Source organism: Molothrus ater, chromosome 1, assembly GCF_012460135.2.
Source record: "Molothrus ater isolate BHLD 08-10-18 breed brown headed cowbird chromosome 1, BPBGC_Mater_1.1, whole genome shotgun sequence".
Lineage (NCBI taxonomy): Eukaryota > Metazoa > Chordata > Aves > Passeriformes > Icteridae > Molothrus > Molothrus ater.
In genome coordinates, this window is record NC_050478.2 from 5,781,130 (window position 1) to 5,802,450 (window position 21,321).

The 21,321-nt window shown below is 41.9% G+C and overlaps 1 protein-coding gene across 1 annotated transcript in view; it reads left to right on the forward strand.

Moving 5' to 3' along the window:
* The window catches only part of LOC118701655 (sodium channel protein type 5 subunit alpha-like), a 217,710-nt gene that overhangs the window by 73,714 nt on the left and 122,675 nt on the right, over positions 1–21,321 (forward strand). Inside the window, exons 8-10 of the mRNA XM_054515743.1 lie at positions 6,054–6,117; positions 19,022–19,163; positions 20,797–20,994. Of these exons, the coding sequence (XP_054371718.1) occupies positions 6,054–6,117; positions 19,022–19,163; positions 20,797–20,994 (404 nt within the window). The remainder of the gene's footprint in view (positions 1–6,053; positions 6,118–19,021; positions 19,164–20,796; positions 20,995–21,321) is intronic.

The following is a 21,321-nucleotide window of genomic DNA, read 5'->3' on the forward strand; positions in this document are numbered from 1 at the left end:
AGTCTGGCAGGTACCCTATTGAAAGTGGTCTTTCTTAAGATCATTAAGACCAACCATTACTCCATCACTGCCACGTCCACCAATAAACCCTGTCCCCAAGTGTCACATCCACACATCTTTTAAACACCTGCAGGGGTGGTGACTCCACCACCTGCCTGGCATGATAACCTTGGAAATATTTCATAATATCCAATCCAAGCCTCCTCATGCGCAACCTGAGGTCATTTCTCCCAGTCCTGTAGTCACTCGTTCCCTGGGAGAAGACTGACCCTGACCTGGCTGCACCCTCCTGTCAGGGAGTTGTAGAGAGTGAGAAGCCTTTCCTGCCCTCCAGGAGATCAACATCCCCACCCAGCTTGGTGGCATCTGCAGATTGGCTGAGGCTGCACTTGATCCCCCTGTCCCTATTGCTCCATCCTTGCCCTCCTGTATATCAATATTACATTTTCCTCTGATCACAGCTTCGTATTACATAAAAGTGTTGACTGAGAAACCCTACCAAAAAAAAGAATCTGTCTCTCTTATCTGAACTTTTACAGGAAATTTAAGGGCTGACAAGGTTATGAATAGGTGAGATTTTCTCCTTCTCTGCTTTACTTCGTTTTCTGACAGCTTAATATTCCATTTTGCATTTCTCTGCCTTTTTTTTTTTTTTTTTTTTTTGTGGAGTAGGTGTCTCTAGTGCTCCTCATTCAGTCCATGGCTCAGACTTTATTTACCTGGAAAATACTGTGTACAGGAGATGTTGTTACCTCTCTGCTCACCTTCTCTTTCCCTTGTTCTTATAAATGTAACAAAGAAGTGCAGGTGCAGCCCTCTGTTAGCCCACAGAGATCCTGCACACTGACTTTTCATCTTAACCTATGTTTTCTGTCTCCCAGCCATTTTTTTATCCAATTCATTTGTTTTCTTTATCACAGTAAGTGCAGAAGATGTGGGGTTTTTTTCTATTTTTCCATCATCTGCCTGTAATCACAAATGCATTTGACCTTTGTAGCAGCTTTTGATTTTAATTCTTTTGTATGAAACATATGAAAAAAATTCCACAAAACACAAAACCTCTACAAAACTTCCAGAGAGCACACTTCAGCACTTTGCTGCCTATTCATGTGGAGCATATGTCTAAACAAGTGGTACTAAATATGCTTTTAGTTACTATGCACCCTACAGCCCTAAGAGTGGGGGTCTGAGTGACTGGTGAGGCACAGAGGCATAGAAGGAGATTATCTGAAGATGTTTAAAAGCCAGCATGTGTGTTTATTGCTAGTCATTGTCTCCTGTCTTGTCTTCCTGGGGATGCTCCTGGGCTTGGCAAGATCCCCAAGACAATTTGAGAGCATCTAAATTCCCTGCTCTCCTCTAGTGCACACCTCCAAAAGCTCCTGACATGCTTTTTCTCCTCTCCTGATGTGTTTTTGTTCCCTTAGACCATGTGAGCAGCACAAACCAGGTACTGTGGATCTCTGAGGCTTTCAGAGCCTCTTCCTAGTGCACGGGAGCCATCTAGCTCAAGAGGGCTTGATTGATATTTTTAGTGGCTTTTTCACAAAGGGGGAAAAAGCTGTACTGTCAAAATTGGAGACATTTTCTGTGCTGTGGCGACTGCTGAGCCTGGCTGGGAAATTGTTTCTCTGACTTGTCTGGAGAGTGGGGAGAAGCACTAACAGGAGCTACCAGAGAGGTTCAAACTGAAGGAGTTTCAAACTCTCCTCTCACCACCTGGTTGTATGATTTTCTACAAGCTCCCAGCCCCTCCATATCTCCTGCAGGACAACTCATGCCCAGAATTCCGGGCTGTGTTTACCACAAAGTCATGTAGTTGCTAGTGCTGTACATAAAGTTGTCCCCTTGACCTCTGATCCCTCTATCCACTCAATCATCTTGGCCATAAGTCCTCCTGTTCTTTTTTGAACTGAAGTTTAGGAAATGTCCTTCCATGTGGTTACAGGGTATGGAGGCATTAGAGAGGTGAGCTAGAAGAGATTTCCCAGGGAAAGAGGGAGGATGGGAAGCAAGGAGATGACAGCACCCAAGAGCCTCTGAAACTCAGCAGAAGGGTCAGCAGCAGCAAGTACCAGGGGACAGCACAGAACACCCAGATCTCCTGTCAGGGGCTGAGCAACAGGAGAGCAGCTGATTATTATAATTATTTACAACCCCTTTTAGCCGGGAAGAACTAACCGGCGGTTCCATTTTTTCCCCAAGCATTCTCCCCTAATAACACCCTTAATACAGCCTGTTCCATGGCTTTTGTGAGGCATGTTTTTCATCTTCAAACTCAATTTCATTTATTAGAGGCTTCTCCGTGTGTGACACAGTGTGCACACAGCAAGTGCAGCAAGGATTCGTTTTAATTATCGCGAATTACCGGGAGGCAGAGCGCGTTTGCGCCGGTGGGCGAAAGGGCGAGGAGGGGGTGTTGTCTATTTCCTCTCCACGCCACATATCACAGCTGTAAGGAGATGGAGCTTTCTGAGCTGCATTTTAAATTTGGAATGGGCACGTTGGGTGGCTGGCAGTGCTCTGTGCCAGCCCCAGCGCTGGGAGAAAGTCTCCAACCAGCGAGTGCCCGTGTGGCTGCAATAAATAGTCTGAGATAACAAACACCTCTCTGAAGTTTTTGTTAGAAAGTCAGCCAGAGGACTCTTCTCTGCGCAGTGACTAATGATATTTGAATGTTGCTCTTTATGCAAGTGTGATAATATATAGGGTTGTTGTGGTGGTTTTATTTTTAATTGGAATTAATTTGTTGTAAGATGAGTCAAAATAATGTTTCAGGAGGGCCTTCAAAGAAGGAGCAGAAACTAGAGGCAGAACATATATTTTCTAAGCTGACTCCAAACCTTTTTCAGTTTTCTGAATGAGAAGAATTTCCTTTCCTTCACACAGAAATGATGAAGGTTTCTACCCTGCAGTCAATGTACCCTACTGGTTTTCTGCTCAGTTGTGTGATAAAGGTGTGGAAAGCACAAGCTGGAGCATATTTTTAATTGGAATTTTTAATTTTTTTTTGAGGAAGTTTGCTTTTTTTTTCCCTGTTAATTTGACAAATGGAGACCTTGTGAATGTTTACTCTGTTAGAATCACCTAGTGTAGGAGGGAGCAATGCAGAAACCTGGAAGATATTGAGAAATCAGAAAAAGTGTAGAATGAAACAGACAAAATGATAAGGGACTGACTTTGGGAGGAAGATATTGCAAGAATAGACATGGAAAATTTGTGGTTTTCCCACTTGCATATAGGGACTTTAAAATTATGGCCATTGTTGTTTGCTTTGAGAAGTGTAGGAGGCAGAACAAGGACTTGAAGGAGTCCTTGTTATTCAGACCATTTTTACTTCTTTTAATATGACCAGGTGGTTACCTTACTCTGGAAATTCCTGTAGAAAAATTCCTAAAAAGCAACATGTACCCTATGACTGTGACACCAAGATTTTAATAAAGCTGGTAAAAAAAAAAAGAAATTAGCATTACCTTTGGAAAGAATGGCATGTTGCATAAAGTTTATGTACACACACAGAGGTGCTACAAACAGAATAGTTTTGGCTTAATTTCACTTCAAAAATTAAGAAAAAAACCCATAAGGAAGTACCTAAAATAGAGGTTTTCAGTTTTATTTTCCATATTTGTTTTCCTATTTTTCCCCCACTCACAAGCTGATATTTTTCAGTGGAAAACAAAACAAAAATTAATTGCAATCTTCCAAGGCAATGAAAAATCATTGTGTTTTCATGTGGCGTTGCTCAGTTTGAGCAGTTTTCAGAGAGAAAATCCTGCTCTGCGTGAAAAAGGAGTTCCTAGTTCTTTGCCCAGGTTAGAGTTGGGAACTGATGGGAAGCTGAGGCCATGGGTTAATGTGGTACCAAGGGTGTTCATTCTTTAAAGCAAGAGTGGTGCCTGTTTGCTTCTTGCAGCTCTCTGATTGCCCAGCAGGCTTGATTGAAACCCAAACCAACAGGCTTTGAAGCAAAGATTGATTGTTGTGCACATTTTTGATAATACAGCAATTTGTCTCCTTGGGTGTAAAGCTCTAATCCCCTTTTCATTTATCAGTGGGGCATCGGGAGCTCGCCTCTTCCTCAGCCTGAGTTTTGTCACTGTGGCTGTGGCACTCCCTGCACAGACCCCATGGTGAAAATGTGCCCTCCCTGCAGCACCTACTCACCAATTCCTCAGCCTGCATCTTATGGGGCTCTTTGGCACCTGCCTTGCTGCTTGGTTTAGAATGTAAATGTTTAAGTCAACAGCAGACAACAGTATTTTATGTTTTCGAGATTTCAGATTTCTTGTTTGCACACAGAGAATTCTTGTCGTCCTTAATTCTGTGCCCACACTCTTTTCTTATCTTCTGATTTGGCTGACCAGGAGGTGTTGTTTTGGTTTTCAACCAACATGGTGCTCCAGGATTTCAATCAAACCTGGAATCATAGAATGGGTTGTGTTGGATAGGACCTTGATGACCATCTAACTTAGAGAGAAAGTGGTCTGGTGTGTTTGTGTCACTGACTCTGTGTGTCCCAAATAAGATGCCACCTGTCCTGAGAAAAGCACAAGTCCTTGCCCAGCAGAACTGGAGGGTGAAAGGTGATGCAGGTATGGCATCTTTCCCTGTTTTGTGGTGATTGATCACCAATCCTCAACCATACCCAGTCCCAAGTCCTGCTGTCTACACAAGGTGTTTCTGTAGAAATCCCACATGACCAGACAAAGTGGAAAAGCATCCAGTGTGAGCAGGATCTGCGCTCTGATAACTTGTGAACACCATCACGTGCCCCTGTAACCACAAGCTCCTGGGCAGTAATTCCCTCCTGGCATGCAGCAGAGCAGGGCTTTTCCACTGCTCGCAGCTTACTGAGAAAGCCACAGCACATCTGTTCAGTGCTTGAGCCACTGAGCATTCTCTGCATAGCCCGCCTGGATAAGCTGTCACTCTTGATTTTTAAAACATTTCACAGCAGAGGGTTTGCCTGGAATGGGGAACCTCTTGTGAGCAGCATCTGCAGAGGCCCCTCTGCTCACAGAGCCTCACCAGGCAAGGCTGCCACCTTCATCCCTTGGCCAAGCTCAGTGAGCTGCAAGCCTCTGTTTTGCATTTTTTATGTTTCTAGAGCAATGCTTTTATCTGTTCTTCCCTGCTGCCAGCCAGGTTTTAGAAATGCTCCTTAGAACATCTTTTCTTCATGCTCCCTTCGGAACACTGACTTTGCTTATCCTTTTGAGAAGAAATTGGCCTCCTGTTCTGTTACTCTGCATGTTAGACTGGGTTGGCTGGGGAGAGAAGAAGAAGTGTGTATGCAAAGTCTCTCATTAGCCTGGAGATGCTAATTTCCTTAAGCCTTATTGAGAGTCAACCCGGGAATGATCCACAGCACTTAAATTTAGCTTGCTCTTCTGAGGCTCCCTTGAGAAGTTCCTGTCTCTCTCCATTGCCATTACAGATGACTGCAGTGATAAATATTTGTCTTTGTGAAGACTTCCTTGTTTGTTTGATCTTTAACAGGGTGTATTTTTGTTTCTTTTGCTTTATACTGTGTGTTTCCTATGCTGAGCAGAATCCACCAGACTGAGGGAGTGGGCTGCTTTGTTAATATTGTTACATTCTGAGTTATAGCTGGTTACGCTTTTAACCTATGAGTCAGTAATTTCTGCCACAAACTTCAATTAATATGTGTCTCATCAGTGTAGAGACTAAAAGTTACAGGCTAGCATATGGTTTGGTTTCATTACATTTACAGAATTGAGTAACAATGTTCTTGGCTTGAACAGAGAGACATGGCTGAATAGAATTTCCTAAAAACATTGCCCACAGCCCACCATCACCTTATTCAACAGGTCTGATTTGGAACACAAACAGCAAGTGCTTGCAGAGATTTGAAAACATATATTTATTTTTTCAATTCATAGAAGTTAAAAGTAGCAAAACAAAGCAAAGGCATGCCATTCATCTCCCAGTTGCTGTCCCAATTGAATATGCTGGTTGGTGGATGATATTTTTGAATGTTATCATTCCCGGAATGTGTTTATTAAAAAGCCATTTCTCTATTTCTGTTGCAGTGAACTATTTCATAAAAAATGGTACAGAGGATGTGTTACTGTGTGGCAACAGCACTGATGCTGGGTAAGTACTTCAAAAATATCTTCAATTCTGGTCTGGTTTTGTTGTCTTCATTATTATTATTATTATTATTATTATTATTATTATTATTATTATTATTATTATTATTATTATTATTAATTATTACTACATTTTCCTCTAGTTCTGTCCACTTTTCACCAGCATGAAGTAGCTATTTCAACTTCCTTAGGTCTAGGCATAATAGTAGAGAGGATAATGACAACATTGTGCATAGTAATACAATTTTCTCAACTGCAGGGAGGAGAAGTTTCTATGTGTCACTTAGGTTTAAAATCTTTAGGGGCCTTATTACAGTTCTTTTTCAATACATTTGAATTTCTCAGTAAAAAATAGAGAAAACTAAGTAAAATTTTGGCTGAGTGGAGAATATTTTAATGGAAATGAAACAGAACACCTGGAGGGATTGAAACTGATGATGAATTCCTGGCTTTTGGCAAAGGAAAATAAACAAATCAACAAATGCCTGAAAAATAGCATGTTTTGGAAGTGGGAAGGTACTCAGGGTTGAATTGTGATCTACATTTGCACTTGATTTCCTTATGGACTACGTGTATTTAATTTTCTCATTTTATAGATGGTGAAGAGATCCAGGGGTGTACTAACATCCTCTGCATAAAGGACTTTATTCATATCCCTGCCATCTTTAGATGCCCATGGTTCCTCCTGCATCCCATCCCCAGGGTCCAAGTGCACTGTCAGAGCTCGTGATTTTATTTGACAGCTTCTCATGATCTTGATGGAAGTGGAAGAGTTCAGACAGGATGGAAGGAGATGGGATCTTCTGTGGTCAGAGGAAATTATGAGCCAAGCAAAGATTGCAGGCTGTTAGCAGTTGTATAAAGAGGAGAAAAATATCTTGGAGTAGTGGGACAGAGGAGCTTTTGAGCCAAATATGTGAGAGCATTTGAACCAGGGAGGTGGGTGCCTTAGGGCAAGAAAGGGAGGAGGTGAGATGATCTACTTCTGGAGGAAGATGTTCTGAGCTGGTAGAACCAAATGTGGAAGAAAGCAAAAAAACAACAAAAAAAAGGTTTCATTTAGGAGGAATTGATTGAGAAAAAAAAAGGCATGTATGTGCAGGGACATGAAGGGAAGATGAAATCTGAACTTGCTTGTGGACAAAAAGGCAAGAAAAGCCCTCAGGTCCTGGAGAGAGATGTTTTGCTTTCTCCTGCCACTGCCTATATCTGTATTGACATGAGACAAAGGGAAGCTCAGTGTCAGCCTTCCCTCTGTAGGCCTGGTGTGTCTGATGTGTATTGCCAGCCTGAGTTAGACTCCAAGATGCTTGGGCAGAGGGCCATGCTTTCCCCTTTGTTTGTTCCTAGGGAGGTACAATGTCAGCATCCATTAATTAGGGCCTTTGTTGATTGTAATACATTGTGTTTATCCAGGCTCAGGCAGAACTCCAAGACTATTGGGATGTTTCCCGGGAATCCCAGGATCTGGCAATCTCCATCGTGCTGGTGAACCTCAGCCTTTGCAAAGCAATATTGGGAAAAAACAAGTGCTCTGCACAGCAACAATATTTTGTGTGATGGAATATTCATTGTTCTCAGCTGATGACCTGAGCTGTGGTGGTGGAAAGCTGCTGCTCATGGGCAGTGCTGAAGGGTTGATTGCTACTGCTTTGGAATTGCTCAACTGGTGGGAAGTTAAATACCAATCCAATATCAATGGAGTATTTATATATTGGCAGCCTGTGTGGATTTAAGGGTTAGTTTGTAGCAAGGCAAATTAGCAAACTCACCCTCTTTCCTTCCTGTGAAAGTTAATAAATTTGGGTGTCAGCAAAAAGCCGTGGTTGCAGAAAACCTCTGGTGGAGGTTCTGTGCCCACGAGAGAGCTACAGCCTGAAACAGCCAGGGGAGAACTTGCAGTTCCTGAGCATAAGAGGACAAAAATGACACCTTCAAACTGAGTGTTCTTGTACTTGTTTTGATAAATACATCAAAACTCTCAATGTTTGTGACATCAAGGGAAACCAACTTTCCCTTTATGCCTAGTTTCTTTCTTCTTCAGCCTTTTGCTGTTTTAGTTAAGTATTTAATAACACTGGGTAAGGTTTAAATGCCTAAAAATGGGTAATAAATATTCCTACTTACACTGGGGTTTTTTAGCTCAGAATTACCAAGTGTTGTCTCATCTGCTACACACTGCACAGAGTTGCTGCCAGTCATCCACTGCTGTTGTTTAAAGGCATGAAGATAATTAGAAAGATGATACTCAGGCCCCAGGGGATGTGCAAAGTCATGTATTCCCACCTGTTGGGACAAGGAGAGCATCATTTACAGGCTGACGTACCTAAGTGGATTTGTTTTCTCTCACCCTTCAATGACTGAAGCCAAGAGCAAGAGTGGTCAGCAGTAAACCAAAATCTGCATGCTTGCGACCTTCTGCACCACAGGAGCAAGGGAGGGGACTTCAGAGGAAGTAGATGCATGACGTTGTGGTTCCCTCATTTATTAGTAATGAAATTCATGACTCTTGGATTGGGAACCCACCAAGGCATCTCTTGGATTGGGAACCCACCAAGGAAGGTGTGGTAGGGAAAGAGAGCTGGCAAGGCCATGTCTGAGTGTTCTCAGCATTTGTGGAATGTGCTTTTGCTCACAGTTTGAATTCATCAGCCTCTGGGACACACTGAGGACCCAAAGGAAATTCAGAGAAGGGCAGTGTTATGTGTTCTCTCCTGGAAGGATTTGTTGTTAGAGTGAGGGATAGCTGTGTTGTGGCCAGGATATTAAATCTTGAGGTAATTGAAGAAGCCATTTCAGTGCATTTTTAAAAGCATGTTAATGACACTCTGAGGTTTGTCTGGTTGCTGTTATTATGGAAGAGTTAAAAAAAAAATCCAAATAAATCTGCTCTGGCAATTGTTAGGTGATGAGACTCAAGTGGTCTAATGTAGGAGCATGTAGTGATGGAGACTGCAACCTGAGCTGGAGTAGCAAGCCAAAATCAGCAGGGAAATGATCATCAGTGGATTCTGTATCACAGGCAATCTAATTATCTCCAAGGTGGGGGTTTTATTACATTACTAGGAGGGACTGTTTTCTGAACAAGCACCCAAGCTGCCAATAAAGCAGGAGGTAATGGATCTAGGTAATATTGATTCCAGTTCAGAAGGGATTTGAATAGATGTATGTCACTCAGCTGCAGCAAACATGTCTCTAGTACTTGACCTGGCAGGGAGGCAGGAAAAAACCCATTTATTTGCATTTCTAGATATGCTCAAGCAACCCCAAGAAACTACTTTAAAAGGCATGCTACAGAGACATGGTAGGAATGTCAGGGAGATGGCAAATTTCTTAGGTGCACAAGGGCTAATCTGTCTGTGGGGTTTTTTCCCATGTGATGCCTCAGAAACCTTCTTGAAACCTGAAATATGACTTTTCTTCCTTTAACCAAACAGAACTTTTTTGCTGCTTTTCATTTTGTTTATCTGACTGCATTTTCCCCCTTGATGTGTTGCAAGAAGTTGTTTTGTGCTTACAAGGAACAGAGTACAATAGAAACAAGAAGTAACTTTTGGAGAAGAGAGAAAATCAAATGATTGTGATCAAAGATATTCTGTGGCTCAAAATGACACCTGCTTGGTGTTTCACAACAAGCACATTCAGAAAACTACACTGATAGAAAAATTATTTGCTCTGTGTGACAGATTGGTCAGACTGGGAGCAGTGCTAACAGTAAGGCTCTCTTAACAACAACAAAAAAAAAAATCAAAAGAAAAATATAGTGTATTTGCAGTTGTCGATGGTTTTAGATGCATTTGGAGGTTAAATTTAGTAGTTCTTTTGGATGTTGCTGCACTGGGATATACACAAATTGTTTCTCTTTGCAATTTCAGCGTCTTCTATTTTATTTGTTTAACATAAATGGAGAAAGCTCAGATAGTCTGATTTTTAAAAAGTATTACAAATTCTATACATTTGCTTTTCAATTTAATCCCCGGTACATATCTTATCCAATGTTGAACACCTTGTTTCAGCCTCAAGGAAGGTGCAGTAAAGATCCAGTGCAATATTCAAATAATTGGGAGACCTTAGGTGGGAGCAGAAGGTGAGAACTGCTCTTTCCTTAGTGAAATCAAGTCCTGGCATCAAGTGGAGCATGATTTGTCAGGGCTGCAGAGCAGCAGGTAACAGTAGGCACCACCCCATACTTCCTATAAAAATTAATATTTATATACACACATCCTATATGTCTGCCCTCCTGGTCCCCCCTCCAGATCCAAAGAGGCATCCTGCTGGAGCACACCACCACCAGAGCAGGTTCCAGTGTGGAACACGTCCCTGTCAGGCCACACCAACCCTCCCAGGCAATTCCAGCTTCTTGGTGGCATTTACCCACTCACTCTGGTGAGGTGACAGCACTGCAGAGTCCCCTTCTTCTCCACAGAGTAAAGACTTTCATGGGGGCTGGAGCAGTGTGGAATTATCTGTCTGTGAGAAAGGAAGACGCATTTCAGCTCTAAAGCATTTTCACTTTCATCCTGCTGGAATTTCACAGGGATGTTTGTCTGCTGTGCTTTGGCTGCTGTTTTTATTTCCCCTCCTGCCTGAAGGTTTGGTTGAGCAATAGAAACAGCAAGGAAATTTGTCCATTAGGAGAAAGAGACAAGATGTTGTCAATGTACAAGTAAGCAAACAGACACAAAAGAGAAACTTAAATTCTTTCTTTTCACTTTTTCCTTTGCAATTACAACAAGGAGCTAGCTTTTCAGAAGAGTGTGTGTGTTTTAAGTGACTTGTACTCCCTTTGGATCAGACTGCTTAATTTTTTTTTACCCTTACACATGATATGTCCTGTGTATTCAGCTCGTGGGCAGCAATAGTCTACAAAATCATCCTGACAATGAAAACACTTTGCATCATGTCTGTACTGATATTACCAAAAAAACTAGTGAATAGGAAGGAAAAAGCAGCCAGTAAATCTACTTCAGGAGCAAGAAAGCACCTTTGGCAACTGCATCCTAGTAATTGTTGCTATAGAAACTTTAGCTACCTTTAGTCTTACTATGACCTTGATTTTTCTTAACAGGATACATTAAAATAATGTACACTGTGGGACAAGATTCTCTGTGATTTGGTGAATTCTGTCACTGAGCTCATTGCTTATTAGGAATGACCGTGTGCTGTAGTGCTCCTCAAAGTCTTCCTGTCAGTCCCAACTCTTTCTAAGGCATTATCAGAAAAAAACCAAAACAACAAAACAAACATTTGTTTTCTTCTGTGTTGTGGCATTTTACTAAGGGAATTAATACCCCCATGTAAAATTGCAGCAGATGCCTGTTTTCATGGTCTCCATGAGCACCAAAAGCAGAGTTTTTGTGGCAGTTTCTCTCCATCACCCTCCTGCCAGCGCGCTCGTTACACGTACAGCGATGCAGCACTTTGATCTCTCTGAGCTGTAGTAACATTCCTTTGCCTTTATGCATCCTCCAGGCAGTGATTTAAAGCCCCTTGTAAAGGCTTATCACACTCCTGAAGGGTAGAGAAGAAACATGCTCCGTGCTGAGGAGCAGAGCTGCTATCGGCTGCTTCCACCAGTGCTACTGCAGCTCTCACCCAGAACTTGGCAAGGGAGAGCCTGGAAAAATGTCAAAGAGCCAGAACATGTCAAACAGCATCCAGCAACACAGCCCCAGCTGCACCAGAAACTGGGGAGCTGCACCAGGGCAAGGTGCACACAGTTGAGTCTGTTATTCTGCTGCTGGCAATTAGGACCATTGCAGCTCTAAGTTGCCTTAACTCATATCTGTGTTAATATTATTATTGCTGTTGTTGTTGCTATTAATTGTTTTCTACAAAAAAGTCCTAGATTCAGGCCATATTGTGCTGGATGCTGGACAAATAGGGTGAGAAGAGCTCTCTTGGCTTGGAGGTTTGGCATTTCAGAGGTGCAGTCCATGGATGAGTGGGGCAGAGGTGTTGCACATAGACACTCCTGAGGAGCAACAGCAAGACCTGAAATTTGAATTTGCTTCACTTAATCAGACAGAACTTTTTTGTTGCTGTTCATTTTGTTTATCCAGCTGCATTTTCCCCCTTGATGTACTGCGAGAATTTGTTTTGTGCTTACAAGGAACAGAGTACAATAGAAACAAGAAGTAACTTTTGGAGAAGAGAGAAAATCTTCAGTTCAGGAGAAAATCCTGGTTGGAAATCATGTCAGGACAACCCAGCTTTGTCAGGCAGGTCATGGTGTCTCAGTGTTTAACTTGCTGCAGGAATGGGTCCATTCCAGGAAATGGACCCATAGGAGCTTTGGCATGTGCCTAATGGGATTGGTGTGCGCATTACCCTAACCAAATGCAGCCTGATGTGGTACAGCTGGTCTCACAGGTGGGAGAGCCCATAAAGGCTGCTTGAGTGAAGAAGGGAACACAATTTCCAAATAGGTCCTCTTCAAATGTCACCAAAGCAAGGGTGTTTTGGCAATAACTGTGTTGCTTAAACTACTAGAGCTAAAAAGGTAATTACATCCCAGATTATCAAGCAATACTAGTGAATTTGTTTCAAACCTTCAGGCTCTGCAGCACACCTTAAATGTATTTACCTAGATCCTGATGTAAATCACATAAGCTTTTCCATTTACTCTGAGCTGGTAACAGTGACAGGAGAGTGAGGATGGTCTGCTCATGGTGAGAAAACCTCAACAAGCAGAAAGCAAGCGTGACACCTCAAAGGTGCTACAGGGGCCATGGGCATGACTTGAGAAGAGATACAGGTTCAGGAACAATAATAACAGTCCCCATTCCGAGGGATCAGCGGTGTATTTGGAAGATCATGTCTCTGGTCAAACAGCAGCAGTAGGGATTAAATCCAAATCCACTCAGTTCTTAAGGAGGGGTAATATTACCTCTTAGTCAAAGCTGTAATAAGCTCATCAGCCACATGAGAGGAGCAGACTTACTAGAGGCTACAGCCTTCATTAGGCACTAATCCACTATTATGTTTATGATGATAAATTATTGCCCTACATTTTGTTTGGTGGGTTAGACAGAAGCTCCACTGTCTGGCCACTGGATTGAGTCAGAAGAAACAGGATCTTGCTTGCCGGGCAGCAGTGTGGTGCCTGAGGAAGGTAGGCTGCAGGAGAGGGAGTCGTGCCCCTCTGCGCTCATGCAGCGCACGAGGCGCTCAGGCTGAACCCAGGGCTTCTCCATCTGCCTGAGCCAGCAGCCAGGGGGGGAGGCTGAAACTTTCCCTGGATTCCAGTCAGCAGCATGCACAGGTCAGTGGGTGCTCTGAGCCTGTGAGCAGGCCTGATCATGGGCACCTTCTTCTCTTTTCTGCTCCAGCCCCAACTGTTGGTTGATGTCGCTCTTTACTCTGAGTATTTCTTCTCTTCTTTGTCATCATTGCTTTTTTTCCTCCATTTCCCTGCAGCATATGGTTCAACTTGCTGGCACTTCCTTCATTTCAGACAATTGGCACCCCTTCCCTTGCTTTTAAAAATGTCATTCAAATTCTCTCTGTCCATTTGGATGCTTGGAGTGAGAGCTGCTGGGAGCTCCTGGTCAGACCTATCCAAGACAAAGCATGGCACTGCAAGTCAGATTTTGGCTTTTAGATGCTAATTAGTGGGGAATTGTAAGTCAGACACTCTAACCATGATTAGTCTTTAATATTACAAAACAAGAAAGAGCAGGGGAAGGAGAAAAACCTGTGACTTTCAAGCACATCAAGCACCCACTGACATCAATGGCTTTGGCTGAAGTGCTGCTGGCTTTTGGCCCCTTTCTCCTACATGCCCAGTTACCCTTACAACATTCATTTTTTAAAATATTTTCCTGTTTTAGAATGGGTAGTTTCATTTTTTTGGGTAAGAGTAAATGTTAGTCTAAGGATCTCTAAGCCACAGTATGATCTTCTATTTTGACCACTGTGTCCTCCCTCAGAGTCCAGGGAAAGGAGAAAATATGGTAAGTGCAGGGAAAAATACTCAAGTCAGTGGTCTAAAGGAAATCTAAGCCTCTCTTTTTGTGGTCTGTGGACTTTAGCAGGATGAGGCAAGTTGAGGAAGACTCTACTGTGCACATCAACCAGCCATGGAGGCCATGGGCATTGTCTGTCCTTCAAAGGCTGTCAGGCTTTCAAACCCCACCTTGGGGGTTCCATTTTCAGCCACCAGGGTGATTCCCATTCCCCAGGATTTAGCCACGTGTCAAAGACATCAGCTATAAACTTTTCAGCTTGATTTCTGCATTCTTAGGCTTAAGGTGTGACCTAAGCAGGGACACTAAGGGACTCTTACCAAAATAGGGGTTTGTTTTTTTAATTTTTGCTGTGTCTGTGGTATGTGCTTCACTGCTTCTGTAGTGAGCAAGCCAGAATGTCCCTTTGCAACCTGAACCCAAGGAAAATGCAGCCCCCACCTCACAGATGTCACTGATGTTGGCTCCTGGTAGCACATGGAAAACCCTCCCTGTATTTTCAGGATCTGGATGTTACAATCCAGTGCACGGATGTTTTACAAATCTTCCTTTATTGCCCAACCCTATTGGCCACTGTAGCCTGGATCAGCAGGTTGCTTGGCTTGCCTAGATTAAACTCTTGAGAAAGAGCATTTTGTAATTATGCCCCTCAGCTACAGCTCTCTGGCATTCCCAGCCTGTGTTATTTAAACCAAAGCTGTTTCTTATGTCCTTTAATTTCCTGTACCAATGCCAGCTTGCAGTGGTGATTACAGCCTGATGGATAGGTAGGTAGGCTGCTGCTTTTAACTTTTCTGAATCAATGACACTAATTTTATTGTGATCAATTGAACAGCATCCTGTGACACTCCTGTGGAGGATGGTATATTTATGTAGCTTGTTTTTGTTGCCCATCCCTGTGCATCAGAGGAGAATACAAACCTCTCAAATGCTTCCCTGAGGTAAAAGAAGCTGAAGAGTTTGCTAAAAAATTCAGAGGGGGTAAGCTTAATGTCATACATGGATGAAGGTTCAGTAAAATCTTGAGGCTCCTTAAAAAAATCCTCAGAGGAAATGGTGTCAATTACAGAATAATATTCTCATGTGAGAGCCTTACACCTAAATTTCTGTAATGTTTTTCTGGGAAGCAGCATTTTGTTTTCCTCTCAGTGTTTTTAACACGTTCCCATACCCTGTGGGTTATCTCTCTGTTGACCACAAAAGAGGGTGAGTAGGAATAAGGAGTTGACAAGTACAAAATTCTGTCTCAAGGGTCTAGTTGCCATAATAAGGGTGTAAGCTAACATTAACAACATTTTTAGGCTGGGGTTCATGCTTTCCATGCTGCAGCACCTTGTTTGAATGCTCTTAAAGCTGAAAAAAATATTAGAGAAGTGTGTTTTCCAGGTTTCAGCTGGGATGGAATTAATTTTCTTCCTCATGGCTGCTACAGTGCTGTGTTTTGGATTTAGGATCAGAATGATGTTGGTAACACACTGATGTTTTCAGTTGTTGCTAAGAAGTGCTTCTACTAAGTGAAAAACTTCACAGCTCCTCATGCTCGGCCAGTGACGAGGCTGAGGGGGCACAAGGAGCTGGGGGGGGGACACAGGACAGCTGAGCCCAACTGGCCAGGGGGATATTCCAGACCCTACACTCAGTATACAAACAGTGGGGGAAAGCTGGCTGGGGACACTGCTTGGGAAATGGCTGGGCAGTGGTCAGCAAGGGGTGAACAGTTGCACTGAGCATCACTTGTGTAGTTCAATTCTTTTATTATTGTAATTATTAATGTTGTTATTATTTTCTTCCTTTTCTGCCCTGTTAAGCTGTCTTTATCTCAGCACATGAGGTTTCTCATTGTTACTCACCCAGTTTTGTCCCCCATCCCACTGGGGCTGGGGTGAGTGAGCAGCTCTCTTGGGTTCAGCTCCAGCTGGGGTTAAACCATTCCCTGTGGAGTGAGACAGTGGGAAATGACCCATGAGGACAGAACTAAAAATTTAAAAATTGTATTATGTGTGTATAATGCTAATTGTATTATAAACATAAAACATTCCTCTGAGGTGCTACTGCTCACTTTCACAGTCAGAGGGGTTACATCTCCATGTCCTACAGATTCCCAAGCAAAGTGCTTTGAGCACTTGCTCAAAAATTCTTCTTCATCAAAAATTTCCCTAGAAAGAAGCATTGGCAGAGATCTGAGTGACTTTTTATCCTCTAATACGTGCTCAGAAATTCCTATGAAAATTCATCCCAACGCTCCTACTGTCCCCTTTCTCGCAGGCTGTTGTTCAAAAGGGTGAAGAAATTAAGAGGAAATTCTCCCTACTAATTGAGATTCAGAGGAAAAGCTCACCCTTCTCAATAATTTATATTAATGGCAAAATTTCCATTTTGCCTAAGATTTTAGGTAACTTATTCTAGAAGAAGCCTGATTTCCAAATGACTGCCCTGCCTAGGCTGAAGTCCACCATTAAAGTAACCACCAGCAAAATTTCTCTCAGCTGCATTGGGTTGTTTTAGCCATTAGTAATAATGTTAAAATAAGAACAATGAGACCAGACCAATGGAGTCACTCAGGATTTCTCTTTAGGGAGAGATCAAGGAAAGGATTCTGCACCTCTGGACACAATCACAAAGTTTCCAACCACTCCCAGTGTGTGAGAGAAGTCATTTTCCCATGGCAGAAATAATCAGCCTTACAGAAATGTTCATGTCTTGTGCAGACAGGATGTCTTGCAGCCAGCAAAGGGAATTTCCTTCTCAGGAGCCTGGAGAATCCATTTCTCAGAGGAAATGGAGCAGCTGAGTGGCACATCACGGGCAGTGAAGGCTCTTTGCTGCAGCAGATCAGAGGCAGAAATCTCACATCTCTGCAGCAGAGTGACAGCAGATGCTGCCTTTGGGAGAGAGGAGGTTTAGTGGAAATTCTGCCTCAAAAAAGGACATGGGTATACAAGCGACATTCATTGTGCATCTGCATATTTTAGGGGGAAAAAATGTGAGATTTCTGCATTTTAGTATCTCCTAACTCAGTAATGTTACTGGATTTTTTATTGGAATGTGGCTCTTATTAGGAAAAAAAATAGGTAGTTAAAGTAGGAAAGATCTAGAAGGAGGCATTTCTAGACTGGCAGGGAAAAAATTAGGAGTGACTCTTTTTCTTTCTTTGTGAGATATAATTGCCATTATCTGCATTCTCAACTGGTATAAGCTAACTTGGCTCTACCTAAGGTGACAGAATCACTTATTATACCCCCACTTGTGTGTAACATTTAATTCACTAAACATCAGCTGTTCATTTTTTATTGCTTTTTCTGAAAACTACTGTAAACAAGGATCTGCACACATTTTGCAATGCTTCAGCACTCCTTTTATCATCGTTCAAAGCAGACTTACTTTAAAATTTGTGATTCACTACTGATATTAAATTAAGATTCTAAAATGCTGTTGAATGTCTAATGGTGGTGGCAGACAACATAGACTTGTATAAAAACATATTCTCATTTTGACATGCAATAGAGGTTGTTATCCTGTGCTGTAAAATTTATTTTATATCTGTATAAAAATTATAGTTTTTAAAGAAAAAGAACACTGGTTTTCACAATGACACACACTCTGCTTCCTCCGGGATCAATTTTTTTTTCTGGAATCCTAAAAATTAGTTTGCTTTATTTGTATTTCTGCTTTGCATTTCAATTTCTGGCAATATTCTGCTTTTGTAAGAAAGTAGCAGTGACTGAGAAACTCTAACATATTTTTCTGGGAGAAAAATGAAGCTTAAAGCTATACAATCTACATGACAGGCCACATGTCCAAAATCCCTCATGTTCCAACCATCCCCAGTTATGGCAGCTGGAATTTGCAGTGAATTGTGCCAGGTTTATCTGTATCTGAAGGATTAGGAGAACAGGGAGAGCTGGTGTAACTGCACATTCTGCTGGGATCTGCTTCTCCAGATATTAGATGGTTGTCACCTAAAAATTTCCCAAATACCATAAGGCTCCAGGGCACTTGATCTCATATTCTCTTCCTAGGATACATGCAGAAGATAGCCTTTGCATATTTCTATGTCTTCAGTTTCTAATGGGTCATATCTTATTTTTTTGGAGAGTGGCTTCTGATGTGCAAGAGCTGTGGGGGTTTTTGGCTAATCTGTTCTGAGACAGAGGCTGGAACAACCCAGGATCTTTTCCACCTTGTGTTTCACTTGATGATGCAGTTCAGTGCTTACACAGTACCACTGAGAGCACTTTTTATCTCTTCCGGCATATGGGGCTAGAAAATTACTTGTAAGGAGCCTCAAAGGTTAATGAGAGCCAGCGAAATTCATGCTATCTGCATGCTATTTAATACAGTAATCCACAAGACACACAAGGAAAGCAGCTCCTGGCAGAAATAGCAAAAATGTCATGACCCCAGACTGTGGCGGTGAGTGGAACAAAGGGCTGGGTTTCTTAGATTAAACATTTAATCCTTTTGGGGGTGACTGAGGTCAGGCAGAGGAAGCAATCAGGAAGGTGCTCCCATAGCACAGGCTAGGGGTGCCCAGCCAGTGTCAGACTGTGTAACCAAAAGAGCAGGCTCACCATCACAGTATTACCTGCTGCTGTAACAGGAGACACCAGGTTTTTGATTCTTAATTAGGAATAAGTGCCAGGAGAAATCATATATAGGCACCTAATTCCAGTCTATTTGAAATTTGTGAAATGCTAGGTGATTATTTGCCATTGCAGCTCGCGCTATGGTTTTTATTTTCCTGTTTATGCTTTCAAAGGAAAAATAAGGTTGCCAAGACCTTGGATATTGTGAAGTAGCATCACCCGTTTAGTAAAGGAGCTTACCATGGAAGATCTGTGCTCTTAACCAAGGGCATTGGATGTGTTTCCCTGGAAATCAGTTTCTCCATGTTAGAGCCATCTAAGATGCATCTCACAGATTGTATTTGATGTTTTGCAGCACATGCCCTGAGGGATATATATGTCTGAAGGCTGGGGAAAATCCTGACCATGGTTACACAAGCTTTGATACTTTTGGCTGGGCCTTTCTCTCCTTGTTCCGTCTTATGACTCAAGATTACTGGGAACGTCTTTACCAACAGGTATGAGGTCATTTTATTACTGTTAAAAATAAAAATAAAGACATCATCTTGTTACAGTGGCATATACAACAGTTAAAGACAAGAAAGAATTGCTGGTTATTAGGTAAACTGTGCTTTGTGTATGTTCTAGAGAAGGATAGTCAGATGTTCTGGAGAAGGACAATCAGTTCTAATAATTAATTAGTTTTCTTAAGAGGGATGATGCCTGAAGACATTAGGCTGGGTGTTTGGGGAAATTGAGAAAAAGTGGTACTGAGAGAAAGACCCTAATTCACCTGAGTCTAAATGAAGTTCACCACTTAAGGAAGATCATCACATCACCACTTGGTGATTTTTGGTGGATGGTGTAACACAAGTTAATCTTTTGAGTCCAGCCCAAGAAAAGGCCAGAGAAGCACCTGTGTTCTTGTGATATCTGATTTTGCAAGGCATGGTGATTAACACAAATTCAGAAAATGGCAAAAGTCTGTGATGCATTTCAGTTCTCTCTGCTGCAAGCTCTTCATCATGGACACTCAACTCACAGTCACATGCAAGGTGGTCTCTGAGTAAATGCTCCTTTCAGCATGCACTTCCTGAAATGTGTGCAAACCCCAAAGAACTACACATGCCAGTTTGGTACTGAATTACATTCTCTGTCCATGAAGCCACTGACAATTTGCTGCTGCATCCCAAACCTACCAAAACTGGAAGGTGATTATATGGAAATCAGGGTGGGAGGATAACTTTGACAGAACAGCTCTGAAGGTACTGAGGTAAACATAGCTGAAGATTTGGGGGATTTCAGCTTCACATACAGCCAGTTATGCAACTTCACTTCAGGAAAATGTAAAACAATGAATCTGAAGATTCTTTAAACAGTTGCATTCACTTGCTTGGCAAAGAGCTACGTGTACAACTCTGGAAGACAGAAACTGTCATGGCAAATAAGGATGAACATCACTCCATTTTATTATTTGACCTTATACTATCACACAGTGTTTTTTGTCAGTAGTATCAACTCTCTGAGCATGGGACATATCTGTTACATATCTGTTACACATAAGCTGTCCCCCTAAATTCCAGCTATGCCAATAAATCTGGTGAAGAACTAGGGATACATTCAGCAGAGCCCAAGGTTTGGTTCTTCTCATCCTGACACAGATGTCTCAATGATATTTGGTTGAGTTGCACCCTAACATGTATTTTTCTCCCTGAAAAAGGACCTGGATTATAGACATCTGAAAGGATCCAACATGAATCCCACTTGGATGGTTTCTACACACTAGACAAAACCAGATTGGACTGTGGGGGAATTTTTCACTGCAACTGGCTCTAATATCTATTCTAAAAGAAAACCAGCAGAGATATTTGATACAGGAGGAAAGCATTAAAAGCATTATTCTTTTAGAAATTAATTCACTGCAAAGCACACAATTTTTGATTAAGGTATAAAAATTTATTGGTGAGGAGATTATTTCCTTGTATGTGGTTGTCATTTCTTATCAAAGGCTTTCTGTTTGAACTATTTAACAAAGGCTGAACTCAATTATATTATAAATCTAATTTTAAAAGAAACCCCTTCTTTTCTTTATTTGTTTTTTCTTTTTAAAAACATGATAAAGCAGTGTTAATTTTACTTTTGCACGTACAGACTCTCAGATCTGCTGGGAAGATCTACATGCTTTTTTTCATGCTGGTCATCTTTCTGGGCTCGTTTTACCTGATCAACCTGATTCTGGCTGTTGTGGCCATGGCATATGAGGAGCAGAACCAAGCCACTATTGCTGAAACAGAGGAGAAGGAAAGAAAGTTTCGGGAAGCCATGGAGATGTTGAAGAAAGAGCAGGAGGTCAGTGAACAATGTGACATGATTAGCCTTGGGTGACTTGAACAAATGTTACCTTGGGATTCATGTCCTCTTTATTTTACATTTGTGTGATAATCAAAGTAAGAGTTTGCTTGAAAGCATTTTAGTGTTTATTGTACTGGACGAAGTTATTGCAATTTTTTTATTTTGTGTAAGAAAAAATATAGTTCTCCCTGTTAGGAGTAGGGCCATTTGGGGTTTACATAGCCAGAACTGTACTGGTTTAACCATGCCACATATGCCAGCAGAGAAAATGAATATAGTTTGGCATGTGAGATGTTTTAATGATGGCAAAACTACATCTGCATT